The 23,896-nt window shown below is 44.9% G+C and overlaps 1 protein-coding gene across 5 annotated transcripts in view; it reads left to right on the forward strand.

Moving 5' to 3' along the window:
• Positions 1–23,896, forward strand: part of LOC131683057 (scavenger receptor class B member 1) — a 1,664,068-nt gene that overhangs the window by 209,172 nt on the left and 1,431,000 nt on the right. For all 5 annotated transcript variants that reach the window (XM_058964873.1, XM_058964871.1, XM_058964874.1 and 2 more), the window contains one exon: positions 12,644–12,735. In XM_058964873.1, coding sequence (XP_058820856.1) covers positions 12,644–12,735 — 92 coding nt within the window. The remainder of the gene's footprint in view (positions 1–12,643; positions 12,736–23,896) is intronic.

Raw genomic sequence — 23,896 nt, forward strand, 5'->3', positions numbered from 1 at the left:
GAGAGTTTTGTGAATATCATCCTAGCGCCCTGAAGAGCTTGAGAGCGCCCTGTGAGCTATGATACTACGTATCACACTGAGGCCCTAGCGAGCATGGAACCACTCTTCGAACTATGGGAATATGATACTGGTACCCCAGAGAATCTGAGAGCACCCTACGAACTATGGGAATGTCAGATTAGCGTCCTAGCGAGTTTGGGAGCGCCCTGCGAGCTATGGAAATATTATACTGGCGCCAGAGAGAATCTGAGAGCGCCATGCGAGCGCTGAGAATATAAAGCTAATCTAGAGAGTTCGAGAGCGCCCAGCGTGCTATGCGAATGTTATGCTGGCGCTCGAGAGAATCAAAGAGCGCCCTACGAGCTATGTGAATATCATACTTGCGCCCTATAGAGTCATACTAGCGCCCTAGATAGCCTGAGAGCGTCCAGCGAGCTATGAGAATATCATTATAACACCCCAGCGTGGAAGCGCTCTCCAAGCTATGTGGATATCACAATAGCACCCCATAGGGTCTCGGAGCGTACTGCGGGCAATGAAAATATCAGACTAGCGCCAATGTGAGTTTTAAAGTACCCGGCGAGCTATGGGAATATCACACTGGCGCCCCAGAGAATCTGAGAGCGCCCTGCAAACTATGAGAATATCAGACTACCCTACAGAGTTTGAGAGCACCCTGCGAGCTATTGGAATATCATGCTGGCGCTCGAGAGAATCTGAGAGCGCCTCGCGCGCTATGCGAATATCATACTAGCGCCCCATAGTCATACTAGCGTCCTAGAGAGCTTAAAATCGATTTGCGAGCTATGAGAATAGTATACTAGCGCCCTAACGAGCATGGAAGCGCTCTCCGAGCTATGGGAATATCATACGAGCAGCCCAGAGAGTCTGAAAGCACCCTACGAACAATGAAAATATCAAACTAGCCCTTAGTGAGTTCGAGAGTGCCCTACGAGCTATGGGAATATCATGCTGGCGCTCGAGAGAATCTGAGAGCGCCATGATATGCTGGCTGCGAGATATGTGAATATCATTCTAGCACCCCATATAGCCATACTAGCGCCCTGCGAGCTATAAGAATACCATACTAGCGCGTCAGCGAGTGTCACAGCGCTCTCCGAGCTATGGGAATATCATACTGGCATTTTAGAGAGTCCGAAAGCGCCCAGCGAGCAATGATAATATCAGACTAGCGCTCTCAAGAGTTTGAGATTACCCTACGAGCTATGGGAACAAAATGTTTGCGCCAGAGAGAATCTGAGAGCGCCCTGCGAGCAATGGGAATATCATACTAGCGCCCAATAGAGCCATACTAACGCCCTAGAGAGTTTGAAATCGGCCTGGAGCTATGAGAATATTAAACTAGCGCCCCAGCGACCAAGGATGCGCTCTCCGAGTATCATGTAGCGCCCCAGAGAGTCCGAAAAAGAAGAATCTGAGAGCGCCCTGCGGACGATGAGAGTTTCATAATATCCTAGAGAGTTTGAGAGCGCCCAGCGTGCTATGGGAATGTTATGCTGGCGCTCTAGAGAACCTGCGAGCTATGTGAATACCATACTTGCGCCCCATAGAGTCATACTAGCGCCCTGGAGAGACTGAGAGTGCCCAGCGAGCTATGAGAATATCGTAATAGCACCCCAGCGAGTGTGGAAGCGCTCTCCGAGCTATGTGGTTATCACAATAGCACCCCATAGGGTCTCGGAGCGCCCTGCGAGCTTTGAAAATGACAAACTAGTGCCCTTGCGAGTCTGAGAGCACCCTGCGAATATCATACTGGCGCCCCATAGAGTCATATTAACGCCCTGTGAGCTGTGAAAAGCACCCCAGCGAGTGCGGAAGCGCTCTCCGAGCTATGGTAATATTATACTAGCGCTCCAGAGAATCTTAGAGCGCCCTACGAACTATGAGAATATTAGACTAGCGCCCTAGCAAGTTTGAGAGCGCCCTGCGAATTATGTGAATATCGTAAAAGCGCTCGAGAGAATCTAAGAGCGCCCTGCAATCTATGAGAATATTAGACTAGCGCCCCAGAGACTTTGTAAGCGTCCGGCAAATTAAGATAACATATTAGAGAGTTTTGTGAATATCATACTAGCACCCTGAAGAGCTTGAGAGCGCGCTGAGAGCTTTGAAAATGACAAACTAGTGCCCCTGCGAGTCTGAGAGCACCCTGCGAGCTATCGGAATATCATACTAGCGTCCTATGAGTTTTGCAAATATCATATTGGCGCCCCAGAGAGTGTGGAAGCGCCCTGCAAGCGATGGGAACATCAGACTATCGTCCGAGAGAATCTGAGAGCGCCTTGCGTGATTTGTAAGTATCAAACTAATGTTGAAACGCTCTGCGCGGTGTGGGAATATCATACTAGTGCTTTCAAGTATCTGAGAGTATCCTATGAGCATATCATACCAGTGCCCCATACAGTCTGGGATCGCCATGTGAGTTATGAAAATATCATACTAGCGCGGCAGGGAGTTTGACAATACCCTACGAGTTTGCATAGATTCACAAAATTCCAATTAGCTGGGATCATTAAATTTGCCTTCCAGAATGATAAGGCCAACGGATTTTTTTTTTTTTTTGGCTCAAAAAATATTTTTTTCGGTTCCAGGAGCTGGTTAGTCGCCGACTAACCGTGACTAACCGCAACTACAGCAGTGCATTGGACTCAGTTCATCGAGATCGGAAAAAGTCTTTTTTTATAGTAAGGTTAAAAAAGATTCAAAAGCCTGGCCTGTAGTGTATTGGCACTGTGTGGGACTCACGACTCACGTTCGTGCCTAACCACTAAAAACATTCCTTACTTTTCACGCACATCTTTCCCACGGAACTACGTTATCGTATTACTTCGTGGGGGGGGGGGGGTTCGTTGCGCTTTCGTCGCACCTCTTTCTGCTGCTCTATCTGGGAGCCTCGCTTGGTTTATGGAGTGGCACGACCTATGAGCTTTGATTTAACTCTCGATTCCTCTCTTGCTTCTTCTTTCCATCCATTCCGTCGCCGTTTAGTTCTCGTCCCTGTAGTGAGCCATTTAGGTGCTGATTCCCTGAGCCATTCAGCTCATGTTTCCGTGAGTCATTCAGCTCATGTTTCCGTGAGTCATTCAGCTCCCGGCCTTATCACCATCCGCTTGAATAGTGCTCAACGGTGAACTCATCCTACTCCGACCGATAGTTCCCCGACGGAGGAGTTTCCCCCGACACCGATACCCGCTTTCTTGAACCATTCAGCTCCCAGCTTAACCGCTTATCCTACTCCGATTGAGAGTTCCCCGACAACGGAATTTCTTCCGTTACCGTTGTTTGTTTCGTGAGCCAATTAGCTCCCCTTTTCGTCACGGTTCTGTCGGGTAGTTCCCGGCACCGAAAACCCTATCGTGAATTCCCCGGCGGTAAACCGCTCCCGATACCGGTGTGCGTTTCTGTGAGCCATTAAGCTCCCCGTTTCGTCTACTCGGTCTAGTCCCCGGCGGTGAACCTAGCCTACTCAACGGTCAGCCAGCAGGTGCTGCGGTCCATCCAGTGATTCCGGGTGGAGCGTAGCTTCCGGTTCACTGGCGCCCCAACGACCCACTTCTGGCTCTTCGACGCGATCTGCTTGGTCTAATCCCCGGCGGTGGATCTAGCCTACTCACGAGCTACCCGGTAGAGTGTCGAGGTCGGTCTGGCGATTCCGGTGAAGCCTGTCGTCCGGTTCCGGTGAAGCCCCAACGACCCCAGCCCGATGCTACATCGCGTACTACTCAACTGGTCCCTGGCGGTGGACCCAGAGTACACCGTCGGTGAGTTTCCTGGCGGCGGAATTTCTCCCGAAACCCTATTTGTGGTTCCACTGCGGCGTTTTAACCAATGTCGTTACTTTGTTAGTCCCTTCGCCACTTCCTTTGCAGCTCGGAGAGTATACTCGTAACCACTCTGTTAACAGCGTCCCAGATATGCTCATTGCGGCACATCTCTTCGACGATATTGTCCACTGTTATATCAGGCATACCCCTTCGTACTTCTTCGAATCTGGGGCATTCGAAGACCACGTGTTCCGGTGTCTTTTGCACGTTCACACACTCCGGGCAAAGGGGTGACAAAGCGTGTCCAAACCGATGAAGGTATTTCAAGATGCATCCATGTCCGGACAAAAACTGCGTCAGATGGAAGTTCACCTTTCCATGCTACCTATATATACAAGTAGACACATTTGGGATGAGTCGGTGAGTACACCTTCCTTTCTCCGCGTTATCCCACTCTTACTGCCAACAAGTCCACTCGGACCAGTCTCCTTGCATTACGTTCATTTCTTCGCTGATAGCATTCCACGTCCTCAGCCAGAGTGATGCAGATGGGAATCATCCCGGCAATTACGCATACCGCCTCCGACGATATCATTCTGTACGCACTCGCGACGCGAACAGCCATTAGGCGAAAAGTACTTGTCAACTTCTTCCGGTTCCGCTTTGAGTTCAGCGCAGCAGCCCAGGCCGGTACGCCATGTCTCAGTACTGAGGATGAGACATTAGCCAGGAGACGTCTCGTGCTACCTCTTGCTCCTCCGTGATTCGGCAAGATCCTTGTCAATGCGCTAGTTGTCCTCGCAGCCTTCTCACATACATAGTCGACATGGCTGTTGTAATTCAACCGATCGTCAACCATCACACCCAGGTGCTTCAGCGCACGCATCGATGGAATGGATTGTCCCCCGACGCTGATCTCGACACGCTGGATTTGTTTACGGTTGCTGACCAGCACTACCTCAGTCTTGTAGTGAGCCAGCTGCAACTTGACGTTAGCCATCCAGGTTTCCACCATGCCTATTGTCTCTGCCGTCAGAATCTCCACCTCCTCAAGGGTCTCGCCCTTTATCGTCAGGATAACATCATCTGCAAAGCCAACGATCTCCACTCCCCTGGGCAGTTCCAGTGTTAACACTTCGTTGTACATAATATTCCGTTGGGCCGAGTATGGAGCCCTGAGGTACTCCCGCCGTGACCCTAATCGACCTCTGCCCCATGTTCGTTTCGTAGACCAGTACTCGATTCCGAAAGTAACTTTTCAGAACCTTGCACAGATAGTTCGGAACCCGCATTCTATGCAGCGCTACGGCGATGGCCCCCCGCTAACATTGTTGAACGCATTCTTCACGTCTATCGTCACCACGGCGCAGTAGCGATTACCCCTTCTCTTTTGCTTCCGTGCTTTCTCCGCGTACGCGATGACTATGCGGATGGCGTCCACCGTCGATATCCCTTTCCGGAACCCGAACTGTCTCTACGATAGTCCATTCTCACTTTCAACGTAGGTCGTCAGCCTGTTGAGGATGACCCTTTCCAGTAGTTTGCCAAGAGCATCCAGCAGGCATATAGGCCGATACGATGCTGGATCTCCTGGTGGTTTCCCTGGTTTTGGCAGCAACACCAGCTGCTGGATCTTCCATCTATCCGGGAAGTAGCCATAGTCCAGGTATTTCTGTAGGACTATCCTGAACATGTCCGGAAACGCCAAGATCGCAGTCTTCAGTGCCACGTTGGGGATACCATCCGGTCTGGGAGCTTTCTTCGCTTTCAGCCCTTTTTGCCACTATAACGAGCTCGTCGTTGGAAACCTGACTGTTACCTGCATTTCCACCATCTGCATCAGCGTACGGTGTAGGCGGCCATGCGGTTGGATCGTGCTTCGGGAAAAGGCCCTCCACGATAATTTTGAGTTTGTCGGCGCACATTTCGACTGGCGTCATTGGACCCTTGATGCTGGCCATAACCACACGGTAAGCATTGCCCCAGGGGTCGGAAAAAGTCTGCGTGTGTGTATGTATGTGCGTATGTGTCAAATAATGTCACTCATTTTTCTCAGAGATGGCTGGACCGATCAGCCCCCTTAGTCTCAAATAAAAGGTGCAACCTTCAAATCGGATGCTTCTGAATTTTAGATCGATCGGAATTCTGGTTCCGGAATTACGGATTTAAGAGTGCGGCCACACAGAATTTTCCCATATAACCGATAGAATTTTTATTTTTAATGATAAATGTCTTTAAGGTGCATGAAACGTCGAGATTTGATGCAGACTCGAAAAAATTGACGAAAATTCACTTTGTTGGATTTTGGCACATTTTTGCCTTTCTTATATAGAAAGGTTATGCAATCACTCTGAAAAACGTCAACCTAATCCTATTTTTTTTTACTAGCATAATGTTTCTGGATTTCAACAGGGGCGTAGGTCATGGTATATGGAGAGGAGTTACCCCCCTCTATCGTTCACATCCCTCCCTTTAAAATCCCCGTACAACACCCCTCCATCCCTCATACCCCTCCCTGTCAGCCCCATTATCTTTAAACCACCACTATATCACAAAGCATATCAAATTAAGCTGGGGAGTCGTTTGTTCGCCTTCCTCGCACACCCACCCCTGCATGACAGAATGAGTTAGCAAGCAGATAACATTGATCTAATGCTGATTAGGTTAATGAAGTATGATTTTTTTTTCTTTCAAGTGTTTCACCGTCGACACGTAGCTCATCAAGGGACATTGGGTGATCTTCCTCGGGCCCGAAGGGAATCGAATAGTTGAGATCTGGCAGAACAGTACTCGGCGCATGCCCAGACAACATGTTCGATTTCGTGATAACCGTTGCCACAAGCGCAGATACCGCTATCCACGAGCCCAATACACCGGAGATGTGCGTCCAGCGTGTAGTGATTGGACATGAGCCGAGACATCACGCGAATGAAATCCCGATTCACATCCATCCCCCTGAACCAAGGTTTCGTCGATACCTTAGGGATTATTGAATATACCGAAGCCAGTGGAGCCGTCGAGGCTTGACCCGTCGGTGTAAAACATCTTGTTGCAGTCGACTTCTCGAAATTTACTATGAAAGATGCTTGGGATCACTTGCGGACGTATGTGATCCGGGATTCCATGAATCTCGTCTTTCATGGATATGTCGAAGAATACAGTTGAATCAGAAGCATGAAAGAGATTGACACGGTTGGGATAGTATGAAGAAGGATTGATATTTTGCGGACGTATGTGATCCGGGATTCCATGAATCTCGTCTTTCATGGATATGTCGAAGAATACAGTTGAATCAGAAGCATGAAAGAGATTGACACGGTTGGGATAGTATGAAGAAGGATTGATATTTTGTGCCATGTAATCGAAGTACAAGGATATAAATCGGGTTTGAGAATTGAGCTCGACAAGCCTTTCGAAATTTGCAATTACTAACGGGTTCAAGATATCGCATCGGATGAGCAATCGATATGAGAGTTCCCAAAATCGATTTTTCAGCGGAAGGACGCCCGCCAGCACTTATAAACTCATCGTATGTGTCGAGTGCATGCAACCCAAAGCAATACACAAACAACAATATTGGATTCGCTCTAGTTTGATGAAATGTATGTTCGCAGCGGAGCGGAAACAGAAACTCCCGTACTCCATCACCGACAATATTGTTGTTTGGTACAGCCTGATCAGGTCTCCTGGGTGGGCATCCCACCATGTTCCGGTTATTGTATGGAGAAAGTTGATCTTTTGCTGGCACTTCTGTTTCAGATACCTAATGTGACATCCCCAGGTTCCTTTAGAGTCGAACCAGACCCCGAGATATTTGAAAGTTGAAACCTGAGCAATAGTTTGACCCATTAATTGAAGCTGTAGTTGCGCTGGTTCACGCTTCCTTGAAAATACGACTAGCTCAGTTTTCTCCGTGGAGAACTCGATACCTAGCTGGAGGGCCCAAGCAGACAAATTGTCCAAGGTATCTTGCAATGGTCCTTGCAGATCGACGGCTTTGGGACCTGTAATAGAGACCACACCGTCATCTGCAAGCTGCCTTAGCGTGCAGGAATTGACAAGACATTCGTCAATGTCATTCACGTAAAAGTTATAGAGAAGGGGGCTTAGACATGAGCCCTGGGGAAGACCCATGTAGCTAATTCGTGATGTCGATAAATCACCATGCGAAAAATGCATATGTTTTTCAGACAGCAAGTTTAGCAAAAAGTTGTTTAGAGTCGGTGAAAGACCATGCTGGTGCAGCTTCTCAGAAAGAATTTTGATAGAAACTGAATCAAAAGCCCCCTTTATATCTAGGAAAACTGATGCCATCTGCTCTTTGCTAGCATAAGCCATTTGAATTTCTGTTGAGAGCAACGCAAGACAATCGTTCGTCCCTTTGCCTTTGCGGAAACCAAATTGTGTATCTGACAGTAAGCCATTTGCTTCAACCCAATTATCGAGGCGAAACAAGATCATTTTCTCGAACAACTTTCGAATACAGGACAGCATCGCAATCGGTCGATACGAGTTGTGCTCGGAGGCTGGTTTTCCTGGTTTTTGAATGGCGATGACCTTCACTTGCCTCCAGTCATGAGGGACAATATTACCCTCAAGAAACTTATTAAATAAATTCAACAAGCGTCTCTTGGCAGAGTCTGGCAGATTCTTTAACAAGTTAAATTTGATTCTGTCTGGCCCTGGGGCTTTATTGTTACATGATTAGAGAGCCAGTGAGAACTCCACCATCGAAAACGGTGTTTCGTTCGCGTTTTTGTGAGGGGACGCGGCGCGGTAGATCTTCTGTGCCGGGCGGAATCCGGACAAACCTCCTTGACAAAATCGAATATCCAACGGTTTGAATATTCCACGCTCTCATTAGTACTGTTTCGGTTTCGTAAGCGCCGGGCCGTACTCCAAAGAGTGCTCATCGATGTTTCTCTCGTTAGTCCGTCGACGAACCGGCGCCAGTAGCTACGTTTTTTGGCTTTTATCAAACTCTTCATGCGCGTTTCCGCCATCGCGTACTGTCGGTAGCTAGCTGGCAGCCCGTCGTCCCGGAAGGTCTTATACGCAGTGGCCTTCTCCGCGTACACGTCTGAGCACTCTTTGTCCCACCATGGATTGGGAGGACGCCCGCGTGAATTCGCGTCTGATACGCGTTTAGTCTGAATCGCGGTATCGAGAATCAAGCCAGCCAGGAACCCGTACTCTTCCTCCGGAGGAAGCTCTTGAGTGCACTCGATTTTGTCGGATATCGCGAAGCTCTTCCAATCAATATTTCGTGTGAGGTCATACGAAACATTGATTGTATTCGGTGGCCCTGAACCGTTAGTAATATTAATTACGATTGGCAGATGGTCGCTGCCGTGGGGATCAGAGACTACCTTCCACATGCAATCTAACCGCAGCGATGTCGAGCAGAGGGACAGATTTAAGGCGCTCGGTCGCGCTGGAGGGGCAGGAATCCGTGTCATTTCACCCGTATTCAAAATAGTCATATTGAAGTTGTCGCATAGCTCATTGAGTAGGGTAGATCGATTATCGTCATGAAGGCAACCCCATGCCGTGCCGTGGGAGTTGAAGTCACCTAAAACTAGCCTCGGTGCGGGGAGGAGTTCCGCAATATCGCAAAGCCGTCGGTGGCTAACTAAGGCTCTAGGGGGGATGTAGGTGGAAGCAATGCAAAGGTCTTTGCCTTTTATTCTGGTTTGGAAGGCGACAACTTCAATGCCTGGTGTCGAGGGGAGGTCGATCCGATTGAAAGAATAGCACTTTTTGATCCCCAAAAGTACTCCTCCGTAAGAGTCTTCTCGATCCAAGCGAATAATATTAAAATCGTGGAAGTGTAGGGTTATTTCTGAAGTGAGCCATGTCTCGCATAGGGCAAATGCATCGCATTTCAAATTATTTAGTAAGATTTTAAACGAATCGATTTTCGGGATAATGCTTCTGCAATTCCACTGTAGAACAGTGAATAAATTCTTGACCTCGTTCGATGAATTAGCCATCGAAGGATACAATCGCTGAAAGGAGGGGCCATTTCGCAGTGAACTGCATCAAGAATGTTTTTACTACGGGGAGAAAGCTTATCAAGATGCTTTTAAGGGGGTCAAAAATATTTAAAGCAGTAAGAATCCGGTCCACAATGCCAGAGAAATTTATTAAGCCAGCACTGTTTTCTTTCTCTGGCTGAGATATGGGAACACTTGGGGTTTTTGATGTTCCTGGAAGTGCTGGGAACTCCTTTTCTGAGCTCAGGTTACTGAGCGACTTGCTTCGGTTTTGCACCAGTACTTCCTTGAGTAGTTATTTTGGGGGGACCATGAAGAGACACCTTCTGGCCTTTACGACGAAGCTTGGAAGAGGAAATGTTCTTCCTTTTTCTACTACTTCTAGGCACAGCAGAAGATGTTCCCTCCTGGGGTTCATCACAGTCGCCTTCGTCAGTAGACAAGTTGGTAAAGATGTTTGTAGAGACAGGTGGCGTAGCTATATTAAGCATTTCTGCAAAAGATCGCTTAGAGCGTCCCTGAAGGGAACGCTTAAGATTTTCCTCGCGCTGTTTGTACGCGGGACATGAAGGGAGATCATGTGGGTTTCCCCCACAGTAGAGACACTTTTCGACATCTCTACCATAGGAATCATCCGCATGATTCCCACCGCATTTCCCACAGCGGGCTTTATTGCTACAATGGGAGGCTGTGTGTCCCAATTGTTTGCAATTAGTACAGTTCATGACCCGCGGCACAAAGAGGCGAACAGGTAGACGAACCTTGTCAACGAGGAGGTAATTGGGCAGGGCAGAGCCGGCGAAGGTCACCCGATAAGAGTCTGAGTTGACGTATATTTTCTAGCCGTCAGCTGCGACTGATGCTGAATGCAAACGTTTGCATTCCAGTATCTTCACTGGCTTAAGCATGGGGTCTTTGAAACAGCCAGTCCCATATTTTAGCAGGTCCTCGCAATTCAGACTCGAATCGGAAACGACCCCACTGACTCCAACCCTGCTAGCTGGAATATACACCCTGTACTCCCTCGTAAAGGGCTCGTAGCCAGCAATATCGTTTGCCTGAGTTGAACTGTTAACCACCACTCGAAGCTTATCAGGGCGAATTTTCGATATTTCTGTCACGGCCGAATACCGATCCGTCAGAACTCGAGAAATCTGCAACAGATTCAAACACTTTTTTTCTTTGGTCCGAAAGAAGATCACAAATGGCCCGGTGGCCGAGCTCGGATATACCTTGAGCCGGGGAGCCGATTTTATTTCGACGTCCATCTCACCTTGAGATGAACCGCCGTCAGGGGAAGTCATTTTTGCACGGGCCTATTGCCCAGTGCACGTTATTAAGACAACCAAGAAGGGGAAAACGAAAACTAATACTTAGCTTGTGTAGGTAACGGTATCCAGACGGCTTACTAGAAGAACACTGCTTCACTTCACTGACCGGCTAACGGTACTCAGAAACAGAAACACAAAAGAAGGGAAAAATACTGAAACCTCAACTAGGCGTAGAGTGTGCAAATAACCTTTAACGCGGATTAACACTATTTGTCGCTATAGAGTACGGACCGATGACAAAAGACTTCTATCTCGACTGACGACAATAGAGTTAATATCGGTTTTTGTTGCGATAGTGGCAATAACGGAGATCGGGTTCAATTCCTGATCAATCCAGGGTATTCCCGGAAAGGAATGTCCCTAGATTGCCTTGGGTTAGTGGTAGGCAACTTTCAATTAAGGGGCCTGATGTGGATGATACAACTCGACTGGATTCTGCACTGTCACTAGGCTCGTCACTTTTCACTTTAGCAGGTGGTAGTACCGATGTCTTGGTCAGGCGGGAGGAGTCTTACAGTGAATTATCAGAAATGGAAGCTATTGGGTTCAATTCCTTATTCTATAAAGTATCTTCCCGGAATGGAAATTTGCTTGATGGACCCTGGTTGTTGATGGAATATTCGAAATATATCTGGTTACGTTCTTTTGAAGGAAAGGCTATGTCTGCAAATTAAACCAGTCCGTTTTTTTGTTAACTGATCTTGCCATGAGTTAAAATATTAATTACCTTCTAGATAAATCGTTCAGCTCAGGTTTGTGGGGGTATGAGGTGGGACCATCATCATCATTCAACGTATCCAGGGCAGATTCCTACGTACCAATATTGCGATCAGCTGCTACACCACGGAAAACCTTGCGCAGAGACTGCTAAGGAAATTCCACGCGATACGACCAAAGCCGGTAGTCTTCGTATGCTAAACCACAACCGGTTTGTAAACCAACGACTGCGGACCGGGTATGCACAAACACCAGCTCAACAACGATCAAGCCCAGTACCACTAAACCAACTGCCAGTACCAACATCGAAGTAACAACAATTACAGCAAACACCACCAATAAGGAATCAAATACCGATGAAGAAGGATTTACAATAAACCATGACGACATGGACATAAACGAGAGAGAAGACTGACCGAATAACCCCCAAGGTACGGAAAAAACGCACCTAACATTTCACCACCAAGGAACAGGATCTCAACACGCAGCAGTAAGATGCGTCAACAAGACCCGACGAACAGGCTATAACGATAATTTCTTCCTATTTCCACAAATTGTAAAAACACGAAAGATCCTCGGCTCAGTTGTGCTAACGCATTGAGCCGTGTCAAATATATTAAAAAACAACATTTTTTTAATGTAGATCTATTCTCCTACAAGTCAGGAATGATATGCTCGAAACGCAAAATATACTCCGAATTTCTTTTTTAAAGCGTTTATTTCTGTTAATATATCAAAATGCATTACAAGCAAACTGTCTATATAATACCTAAATACAATAATTATAAATTAATGAGGTTTTTTTTCTTATTAGGTATTTTCATATTAATGGCCATTGGATTGCTGTCTGTCGGAATTGGTGTATTATCGCACTTTCTGCACCCTTACATCCGCATTTTTAAATGGGTTTGTATAATTAATAGTAGTTTATAATTAAGAATATTTCAAAAATGTTTCGAATTGTCACAATTAATCATATAGATACTGGTGCCCGTTCAATTAATCTGAAGTTAAATTTTAGCTATGTAATCCCATTAAACTTTCTAAGAAGTAAATAGTAATATCTTTTGATATTTTGTCAGCCTGATTACAGTGTGTAAAGCTTTAAACAATAACATCCAATTAATTCTTCCTATGCAATATAATTTTGCTTGCAGTATGTGGATTTTGCATAATCGTTTCTTGCCTTATACGGAACCGATATAGAAAGCCATGGTAAAATATTCTGAAAAAGTTCCGTTTGGCTGCGTAATCTGATCATTGTTCAGATTTATGTCCATAAAGGAAGAACAGGAAGAACAGAATCAGTAGAACGTGGTTATGATTATGATCCTTCGATCGATGTGCTACACTCGGGCAACATCTGCTCGCAAACACATGGTTCCCTAACATGAGCCGTCCACGGTAGCCTAGGGTTCGTCGCGATGCGGATGTGGGCGGTAAATGGATTGTCCGCACCGCAACCGCAAAAAAAAAATAATAAAACCGCACCGCTTACCGCAACCGCACTTTATTTACCGCACCGCGTGGTAATGCGGTAAAATTTTTATATTTTTAAAAATAGTGTTGTTGCTCCCTTCAAAAATGTATGAAGTGTAATTTTCTAAATGCTAGTTCGAAAGTTCTAGCATTTAATGTCCTCTAATATTTTCCCAAAGAGCCAATGGCAAAAACTTCAATTGAAGTGAACGGGAGTCAAACTACGTGGTATATGACAAAAAAAGCTTCAAAAAAGCTACAAAATAGTCTTAACTGAAAAATATTAGGATTTAATTTGGTAGAAAATTATAGTAAATTTAAATGGAAGTGCGCGAAAAAAAACTATGAGAAAGAGTCCAATAAAATTGACTGCAGAAAAATTTACATCGAAATGACACAGCAATCAAAGAAGATAGAAAAACCATGTTGGTGGACGAATGATAGAATAATCATCCTAATTTGGACCCCTCCTTATTTTGGACGCTTTCATACATTAGTATTATTGTAGCGGGCCAAATGGCCGCTTACGGTTTCCGTCTACCAAAACGCTCCTCAGGACGTTTTAAATGAGTAGCTTTAGCGCCACCCCCGAAGAGGACCACTCGTCAGGTTAAAATTGCCCAGCATCATACTTAACTTCAGGGCAGGTTATAGAAATTGATCCCGATGGCGCAAAGGAACGGTAGGTAAACACAAAATGCGAAAAGATGCACTCCGTTTCGCGTGTAGATGGAGCCACTACAATGTTTAGCAAAGACGCAAGAGAAATTATCGTTATACCAACTCGAAAGCTCATGCACTAAAAAACAATCAGTTATCATCACAGGCAAAACTCAGTCGAACACTCTTCCGCTCTCGCTTTGTAAGTGGGGACTAATTCCGGATAGCCCATCGGAGTAAAACAAACACAACGAAAATTCAAATCTACGGAAACGACGCGAAACGTGAGAAATCTTCTCGAACCAAATTCACTACACGAGAAAACTAATCAACATAAAAAATACAAACATTTCAGGTAACACTAACTAATAGGAAAACATTTTATTGGACGGATTAAAAGACGGCATTTATTCTTAACCTAGGTTTCATATATTCATTCAGCTCTACATTTTTGTGTTCCTTCCCTTTCTTTCTAGCTTTCCCCTCTTCTGTCTACCTAAGTGCGGTCAAAATCTCTGTTAGCGGATAAAGCTGCGCAGAGCAGTAGAAATGCGCGCTCGGCTTTAGCTTTTGAGCGGCAAAGAAAACTTTCGAAGGATTGAGTTTTGTGTGTATTGGTCTACGTGCACGGATCAATGATCTATTTTTAACTTACATGCGTTATTTCAGGAACAGCGTCGATCTAGCAGAGCTGCATCTCAGCTGGGTGCCGACTGGTATTGCGGCTTCGGCACCGACTTCCTATCGCAAACCAAATCAGCGATGGCGACGAACGGCATCTACAATGGCGTCGCAATGATGACGCTATTTAGGCCTTTGCCTACCGGGCGTTGAATTCGGCCGACTTTTCAATGATGAAGATGGCCGTCGCTCTAACGAAGCGCGTTGATGATGTTGCTGCTTCCTTCCGACCTTTTGCCAAAAGCGTCGGGAACTTTCGAAGCCGAAACGTGGGGTCAGCAGAGTGGTAAACGAAAAGGGGCGGCATGCCGAGCGTATGCATCGCTATGACGCGGATGGCGGAAAACCTCCAAACTTTCAATAAAAGAAAAGAAGCCGTCGATCGGCTATTCGACGCTTTGAAGCTTTTTATCACACAACTCAATTATTTAATCTTACCTTCTTTTCACACACAAGTTCGCACGAAATGTAGCGAATTCAAATTTGTAGTTCTGACCGCACAATTCACTGACCTCACTAGCTATGCCTATCGGAAAGGAACTTTTTTAGTAAATTTAATCCAAAAATTTCACATTTTTAACAAACTACCTATTAAAACACACCGCGATACTAAAAAAAGAACTTCACACTGCTGCCTCTTCCACGATCAGGATCGAAATGGACGAGTTGCAGTTCTGTAAATCCTCAGATAGGCGTCAAGTGATTCGAGTATTCGTAGTCGGAAGTACGTATTTTTACAAATACTACTCTTTCGACAACCATTTCTCTCGCTTGAATTTTAAGAATACTCTTTCCTCTTAACACATTCATATCTATCCATTTCATTCCCACGCGCATTTGGGTTTTGGTGAGAAAGTTCATTCGAAATAGGCTAAAATTTCATGCAAGGGAATATTTGTACACAATACTAATATGTACAATATTTACAAAGGGATGGAAGTCTTCTTCCCTGTTTATTGATTATTCCTTCCCCGTTTGGGTTGTTTGATGGATTTTTTTTTAATTTCTTGGTTGCTTCGTATGAAGTGCGCATAGCTTGAGATCCATCTTAAACCCTCTCGTGAGGTCTGATCACGCTTTACTGTCATCAAAGAAGTACAGGAAGTTTCCTAGAGAATGACTTCAAGAAGGCTTCAGAGTCGTGCTCATTCTCGCTCTTATAGGATACATCTACTTTTTTGTTTTTCGAAGTCATCGCCAAAAATTTTACTGCTTGGGCAAATGCATCTTTTTCAGGTGGTTCCCATAGAAGACGCCAAGTCTTTCCCAGTGGAATCTTCAAGCTCGTAGCAGTATTTTTCTAATATTTTCCTGACTACGGCTAGTTCATATTTTGGGGCTAACTTTGGACAGAAACCTTCCCCTTTGTCTGAAGGCGCAAAGTTTCGTTTCAAAACAGTCTCCCCGAGAGCATATGTGGGACTATCTGAGTTTGACTGAAGGTTGTATTGCTTTTTAAGACGATCATAAGCCTTCGTTAATTGTTCTTTTATTTCGTCGAACAATTTTTTTCTTCTTTTCTGCGCTTCGTCATTCTACATTGGACCTGCCGTTGGCTGATCCCGTATTTTCTGGTATTCAAAACCATCAGACACCCTTTCCCGACCAAAGACTACAAAATACGGCGTATATTTCGTCGATTCGTGAACCGCATTCCGGATTGCACATGCAATCGTTTGCAGATCGTCTGCCCAATCTTTGTGCTGCTTTATCGTTGCTTGAATCGCTGTTGTTATTACCCTATTCGCTCGCTCAGTGTTGTTTACCTGAGGGTGGTAAGCCGGTGTAAGCCAGTGGTTTACGTTGAAGTCTGCCAACAGTTCGCGAAAGATTTTCGACGTGAACTGAGTACCGTTGTCTGTCAGAATCACTTCTGGTACGCCGAAGAGTAAGAAGATCATATTCTTGACAAAATCGGCAAGCGAATTCGCTTTTGCTTCTCGAATGGCTCTATCAGGACGAATTTGCTAAAAACATTGGTGGCATTCAGCAGACACGTGTGTCTACCCTTTCTCGATGCCGGAAGCGGCCCTACATAATCCAGCGTAACGAACTGCCAAGGATACTCAACGAACTCTTTCTGCATTCCCATCGGAGGGGTTGCGTTGATGTTACTGGCTTTTGAGGTCTCGCATTTAACGCATTCGCGACAGAATTGTTTCACCTCTTCAGCCTGGCCAGGTGTAGCGACGCTTCAGTGCCTGCAGCGTCTTCTCTATTCCTAAGTGCGCAATATCATGCTCGGTCTGAATGATTGGTACCCTCTCTTCTTTTCTCGGGAACATTTTCCAGCGGAATCGTGGATCGTCGACACGGCTTTCGCTTTTAACGTAACGGTAGATTACGTTGTCCGTTATTCGGTATTCGGCGAACTTCGCTGAGTTTGCTTTAATCTGTTCTACCAGTTCTACCGAGGAGATTGATGGACCTTGAAAGGCAATCGGCGGTAATGTTGCAAGCTCCTTTCCTCCGTTAGTTTTTAATAAACCGCTAATAAAATCCGGCTAACCCCAGCAGCAGCGGCACGTTCTTGAAGTTCTTCGGTCTCGCATAGTCCAAAATCGGTGCGATTCTGGAACTATCAATTGCTGCACCTCTTTCCGTTAGCAAATATCCGAGATATTTAATTTGCTTTCTGCAAAATTTCGACTTTTCTAAAGAAACAGTCAAATTTGCGTTTGCAGTCTCTCGGCTACAATCCGCAAGAGACGAAAATGTTCGCTCAACGTCTTGGTCGCAATAACGATATCGTCCAAGTAGACAAATACTGCTGGCATGAGATCGAAGCCAATCACCTTGTCCATCAGTCGGCACATAGTGAAAGGCGCATTGGTTACTCCAAATGGACAAACCTTGAACCGGAAAAGGCCCTTCGAGGTCCTGAATGCGGTCAAATTCTTGCACTCTTCCTTCAGCGGAGTTTGAAAGTACGCATCTTTCAAATCGATGATGGAAAAGTACTTCGCGTGTTCTAGTCTGCCGAAAATCTCTAGCATGTTCCGGATTGGGTATTGGTCCTTCATCGTCATCGCATTCAGCCTTCTAGAATCGAGACAAACTCGTATTTTCCCGTTCGCCTTCCTCACGGGCACCAGCGGGTTTGTCCATCCACTGTAGCATTCCTCTATCACATCCATTTCCCAAATCGCTCAATCTCAGCATCTATTTCCTTCTGTATGCTAGGAGAGCAGCGATGCGTTGGCTGGTTCCGAGGTTTCGCCTCCTCCTTCAAAACGATTTCGTGCTCGATCATATTGGTTTGACCGAGTTTTTCGCTGGATGTGAATGCAAAGTCCTTCACAACTTCCACCAACACTCGACGTTCGTTAAGTGTCAATTCGTGCTCCACCTCGATCGAATCCTTAGTGGGGACCTGTGCGTTATCCGGTACGTCGAATGTGGGAACGTCCAGCGTTATATCCTCGCCTGTTAGCGGTAGAGGTGGCAACGTGCCTAACGGCTCTAGCGATGAGCTCGTTAACGTTCCGTGTCCCAGGTCGGCCATAGAAGTAATTCCTAAACTTTTCCAAAAATTACAACCTAATATTGGTTTTGAGATTTCTGGAACTACGACAGTCGGAACTACTCTCGTAACACCTTTATAAGTGTACCGGATGTTTAAATAACCCAGACAATTGTACTGGGTGTTGTCGGCCGTGCACACTCGCAGCTTTGTTGGCTGAAGCTTCAATCCGTATTTCTCAGAGAGCTCCAACGAATTAATTACATATATGCCTGCATCGGAATCCAACAACGCTGTTATTTCGCTGTCAAAAACGTTCACTCGTAAATATGGACACTTTCAGGTTTTGATTTGAATCGTGTGGACACGATTAATTGGGTCGTAACCGGGTTTAATGGGAACTTTGCCGTTTGTAGGGATGACCGTGTTCCCCGGCGTACACCCCCTTAACGGTTTCCCTGGTTCTGACTGGGTTGTATTCGAGCAGTTGCAGCACAATGCGTGCAAGTGTGAATCGTCCTCCCCAGTTCTCCGCAACCATAACAGAACACCCTTCTGGTCTCTCTACAGTCCCGCCAATTGTGACCGGATTTCCTGCAGTTCCAACAGATATTTAGCTAGGTGTACTCTGCATTTTGAAGATTCGTCGCGTTCCTTTTATCTGCTGACGGTCTCCAATTTTTCGCTTCCGCCCTTGGATTGATTGCGTCGATCGCTTGCCGGGTGTCACTGTCGTACTCTGACTGCTCACAATCCACGTGATTTACCATCCGCTGGGTACGAGCAACCGGCTGTTGAAGATTCAAGTCGGCTGCATCGATACCGTGATTCAGTCGAATCAGATGGTCAAGATCTCGCACCGGAACGATCGAAATTTTCGAACGGTAGTGCTGTCGCTTATTGTCCCATACTACTTCGAACTTCCGTCTGCGCGAGAGGGGTCTTGATAACAGTTTGTTCAACCTCTCTATTTCTGTCACGAACGCAATGAACGGATCTCCTCTGTGCAGCTTGCGTTCCTGGATTTTTTGCCGAATTCCCTGGTCCTGATTCGGGTTGCCAAACCGATATCGTATCCTCTCCTCGAAATCGTTCCAGTTCTCAAATTCGTCGACGTACGTGAAGAACCAGTCCGAAGCTTGTCCTTCCAAAATGAGATGAATGTCACGTAGTAGACTCGTGTCTGACACTCCCTCACGTCCGGCGATCTTTTTAGCTTATACAGGAAGTTCTCCACCGAAACTGAAAAAAATAATTTCCAGTGTTCTATTCTCCGGTAGTGTCGAGGTTCGCAATTCTCTCGCCAGATTCCACCCTGATGCGCCATCCTTCCATGGCCTGCTCGGTCACTGTGTTCTCCCGAACCGTACCAATCATCGCTGACCTCTCTGTAGTTCTGCCTATGGCGTCTCCCTTGCCAGTCTGTCGCCCTATGTCTTCGACAATCTTCCTCCGATTCATCTTCGCTGCTTCCTTCGGTTCGTGGAGTCGGCAGTCCGCTGATTCTACGATTTAACGTCTCATCCGTGTGTTGTTGTTCCGTCCTGGCGAAATGCTCTGCTTCTAGTGTAACTGATCTTCTCCTCTCCGGCTCGTTGTTACCGTGTTCTAATCTGGTTTCGTTCATTCTAGGATATATATATATATATATATATATATATATATATATATATATATATATATATATATATATATATATATATATATATATATATATATATATATATATATATATATATATATATATATATATATATATATATATATATATATATATATATATATATATATATATATATATATATATATATATATATATATATATATATATATATATATATATATATATATATATATATATATATATATATATATATATATATATATATATATATATATATATATCTATCCCGGCATTCAATAGACACACAGAGATGAACAGCAGCAATCATCATTAAGATTGATGCTAATCGTCAACAGGTTTTCAGTGGTGATCTTGCGTGGCTTAATTTTTGCCGGTTGTCACGGTAAAGATAGATACGTCTACCTTTATCAAGGACGCATGTTAGTGAACTCGGGTGATTTGTAGTTATTCTGCCTAAGCTCGACCCTCATTAACAGAAGGCAAATATTAAGCCCGTACGATATTAAGCCTGTTCTAATGACCCTGCCACTTCTAGTTTTCCGATCTGTTTACTTCACATCCTTGCTCTCACTTGAGTACTATGGCTCTAAGTTTCATAACTTTCCCTACCCAGTAATCTCTAGCTAATTAAATGTCGTTAAAACGTAAAAAGCAAATGTGACTAACATAGTCGCAATAAAAAAGGGAAATATATATATATATATATATATATATATATATATATATATATATATATATATATATATATATATATATATATATATATATATATATATATATATATATATATATATATATATATATATATATATATATATATATATATATATATATATATATATATATATATATATATATATATATATATATATATATATATATATAATGTATTATTGGCTGCTTCCATCTTACACTGGTTTAACTGCGATTCGAGTTGGTTGATGCGTTTCAGGAGTACTTCAATCGATGGTTGCACCGCAGTCGAATTACTATTTTGCCGATTTGTAGTTTTAGCCGGTGTTCAGATCGCTCTGAAGCTCCTATCCAGTGTTAACTCCTGGTTAAAACCTTTAGGATTCTCTGGAAGCAATAGTTCGTAATCCACTTTGTCATTCGACAAGTGTTCCGCATATGGAAATTTCAAAGCCATTTTTAAATTTTATATTCAACAATTGGTAATTTAAATCAAGTTCACTCACTAACTTCACTCCCTTAATTCGTAACCCACCTTTGTACCGGGAAACAAGTGCTTTTTGTTCTCTCCGGTGTGGTTTAGTTTTTTCGGTAGTACGAAGGTGCTTGCTGTGGCAGAGGCTGCAGTAAAGCATTACTAGTAAACAGTCCCGCGAGTGATAATTATTACCTGCGATATCGGTTAAAGTAGTGCAGTGAAGTGCGTTACTAAACAGTTTTCTTGCCTGAAAGACGGCTTTGTTTAGACGAGCTATATCAGCTCTCTACTGTGTAAAGGTCACGAGGGTGACGGATAAAACAAATGAAGGATCAATTCACCTACCAGCTCGTCAGGAACCAACTGGTGAAGTGTTTCGTTTTTTACTTTTCTTATCGATTTTTTTTTATTATTGTTTTTGATTTTTTATTTTGATTTTAATTAAATAGTGCGGTCGAGCGTGTTGCTCCCGCAACAAAATGGAACAAACAGAAGGATCACTCTCCGAATACGAATCTTATGGGGAAGAGGAACGTGTATCTGATTCGGAGACAGATAATGTTATGGTCGATCCACTTCCCCCCAATGTCTCACAGCCCCCCCCCCCCCGAGTCAAGGTTTACCAGGATTGATCCGCTGGTCCTTGGGTGGTATACTTTCGGCCCAAAAATAAACCGTTAAACAGCATAACTGTTGCACGGGAGCTGACAAAACGTTACTTGGCCGTAACCGAGATTAAAACGGTTCAGTCAGATAAACTGCGCGTAGTCGTTACTGACTTGAAACAGGCCAATGATTTCGTTAGCAATAGCCTCTTTACGCTGGAGTATCGCGTCTACATCCCTTCTCGTGATGTGGAGATCGACGGTGTGGTAAGTGATGCGGGTCTAACTATCGATGATCTGATGAATGATGGGGCTGGCCGCTTTAAAGACCCTAACCTTCAATCAGTTAAGATTTTGGAGTGCAAGCAATTGCACTCAAAGTCCATCGAAGATGGTAATTACTATCCATCAGACTCGTTTCGCGTAACCTTCGCCGGATCTGCACTTCCGAGCTACGTTGAAGTGGGAGGAGCTCGTCTACCTGTACGCCTGTTTGTACCGCGGGTCATGAATTGTTCCAATTGCAAGCAGCTAGGTCACACGGCCGCCTACTGTAGCAACAAGCAACGGTGCGGTAAATGTGGGGAACGCCATGCAGATGATACTTGCAGTAGGCCCGCTGAGAAGTGTGTTTACTGTGGGGAGAATCCACATGCACTTTTGACATGCCCAACGTACAAACTTCGCGCGGATAAACTGAAGCGATCCGCCAAAGATCGCTCCAGACGCTCTTACGCAGAAATGCTTAAAAGAGCTGTTCCACTTATCTCCGAAAACCCATTCGCTCTCTTGTCAACTGACGATAACGCCCTTTAACGACCCTTGCGAGGGGCATTCTTTGGCCCCGCTTGGAAACTCTAGGAAAAGACCTAATCAAAACTCACCTGAACTTCCTCGTAAGGGTCCTAGGTTGTCCCAAACAAGGGTACAAAATAAAAATAATTCATCAACTGGAAGTGCTGGTACATTCCGAAGATAATACCTCCTGGTTTTGGGAAATTGAGATACAACCAGGAGTTCCCAGCACTCCCAGGGGCACCAAAAATCCCAAGTGCTCCAATTTTACAGTCAGAAACTCAACCTACAACGGGATTCCTTAAATTTTCTGACATTGTGGACTGGATATTCACAGCTTTCAACATTACCGATCCTATGAAAAGCTTGCTGGTTGCTATTCTACCAACAGTAAGAACATTTTTAAAACAGTTGACTGAACAATGGCCCCTCCTTACAGCGATCGTATCCTTCGATGGCTAACTTATTAGACGGAATTAGGGATCTGATCACTGTTTTACAGTGAAACTGCAGAAGTATTATCCCCAGAATTGATTCATTAAAACACTTGCTAAATTGCAATCATTGTGATGCATTTTCCCTATGTGAAACATGGCTAACTTCTAATATAAACCTCAACTTCCACGATTTTAACATTATCCGCTTGAATCGAGAAGACTCATATGGAGGGGTACTTTTAGGGATCAAAAAGTGCTACTCCTTCAATCGAATCAACCTCCCTTCGACGCCAGGCATTGAAGTTGTCGCTTGTCAAACAACAATCAAAGGCAAAGATCTTTGCATTGCTTCTATTTATATTCCTCCTAGGGCCATGATGGGATATCGAAGATTGTCCAACGTGACCTTCCCTCGCCCCGCCTGCTTCTTGGAGACTTTAACTCTCACGGTACGGGGTGAGGCTGTCTATACGACGATCTTCGACAATTCAAGACCTTTGTGACAACTTCAATATGACAATTCTGAACACAGGGGAAATGACACGGATTCCTAGACCACCTGCGCAAGCAAGTGCACTGGACATATATTTATGCTCGACATCACTACGGTTAGATTGCAAGTGGAAGGTAATATCTGATCCCCACGGTAGTGACCACTTACCAATTGTAATTGCAATCACCACTGGTTCAAGACCATCGGCACCAATCAATGTTCCCTATGACCTCACACGAAACATTGATTGGAAGAGCTACGCTGCTGAGATATCCAAAACTATCGATTCAACACAGGTACTTCCCCCGGAGGAAGAATATAAGTTTTTGTCCAACTCGATTCTCGATAGCGCGATTCAAACTCTGACGAAACGAGTACCCGACGTGAACACCCAAAAACGTTCTCCCAACCCGTGGTGGGACAAAGAGTGCTCAGACGTGTACGCGGAGAAAGCTGCCGCGTATAAAACCTTCCGGAACGACGGGTTAGTTGCTAGTTATTTAGTGTACGCGATATTAGAAAAGCGAATGAAAAATTTAATGAAAGCTAAGAAACGCAGTTACTGGCGCCGGTTTGTCGACGGGTTAACAAGAGAAACATCGATGAGCACTCTTTGGGACACGGCCCGACGTATGCGA

The sequence above is a fragment of the Topomyia yanbarensis genome, chromosome 2 (assembly GCF_030247195.1).
Source record: "Topomyia yanbarensis strain Yona2022 chromosome 2, ASM3024719v1, whole genome shotgun sequence".
NCBI classification, from domain to species: domain Eukaryota; kingdom Metazoa; phylum Arthropoda; class Insecta; order Diptera; family Culicidae; genus Topomyia; species Topomyia yanbarensis.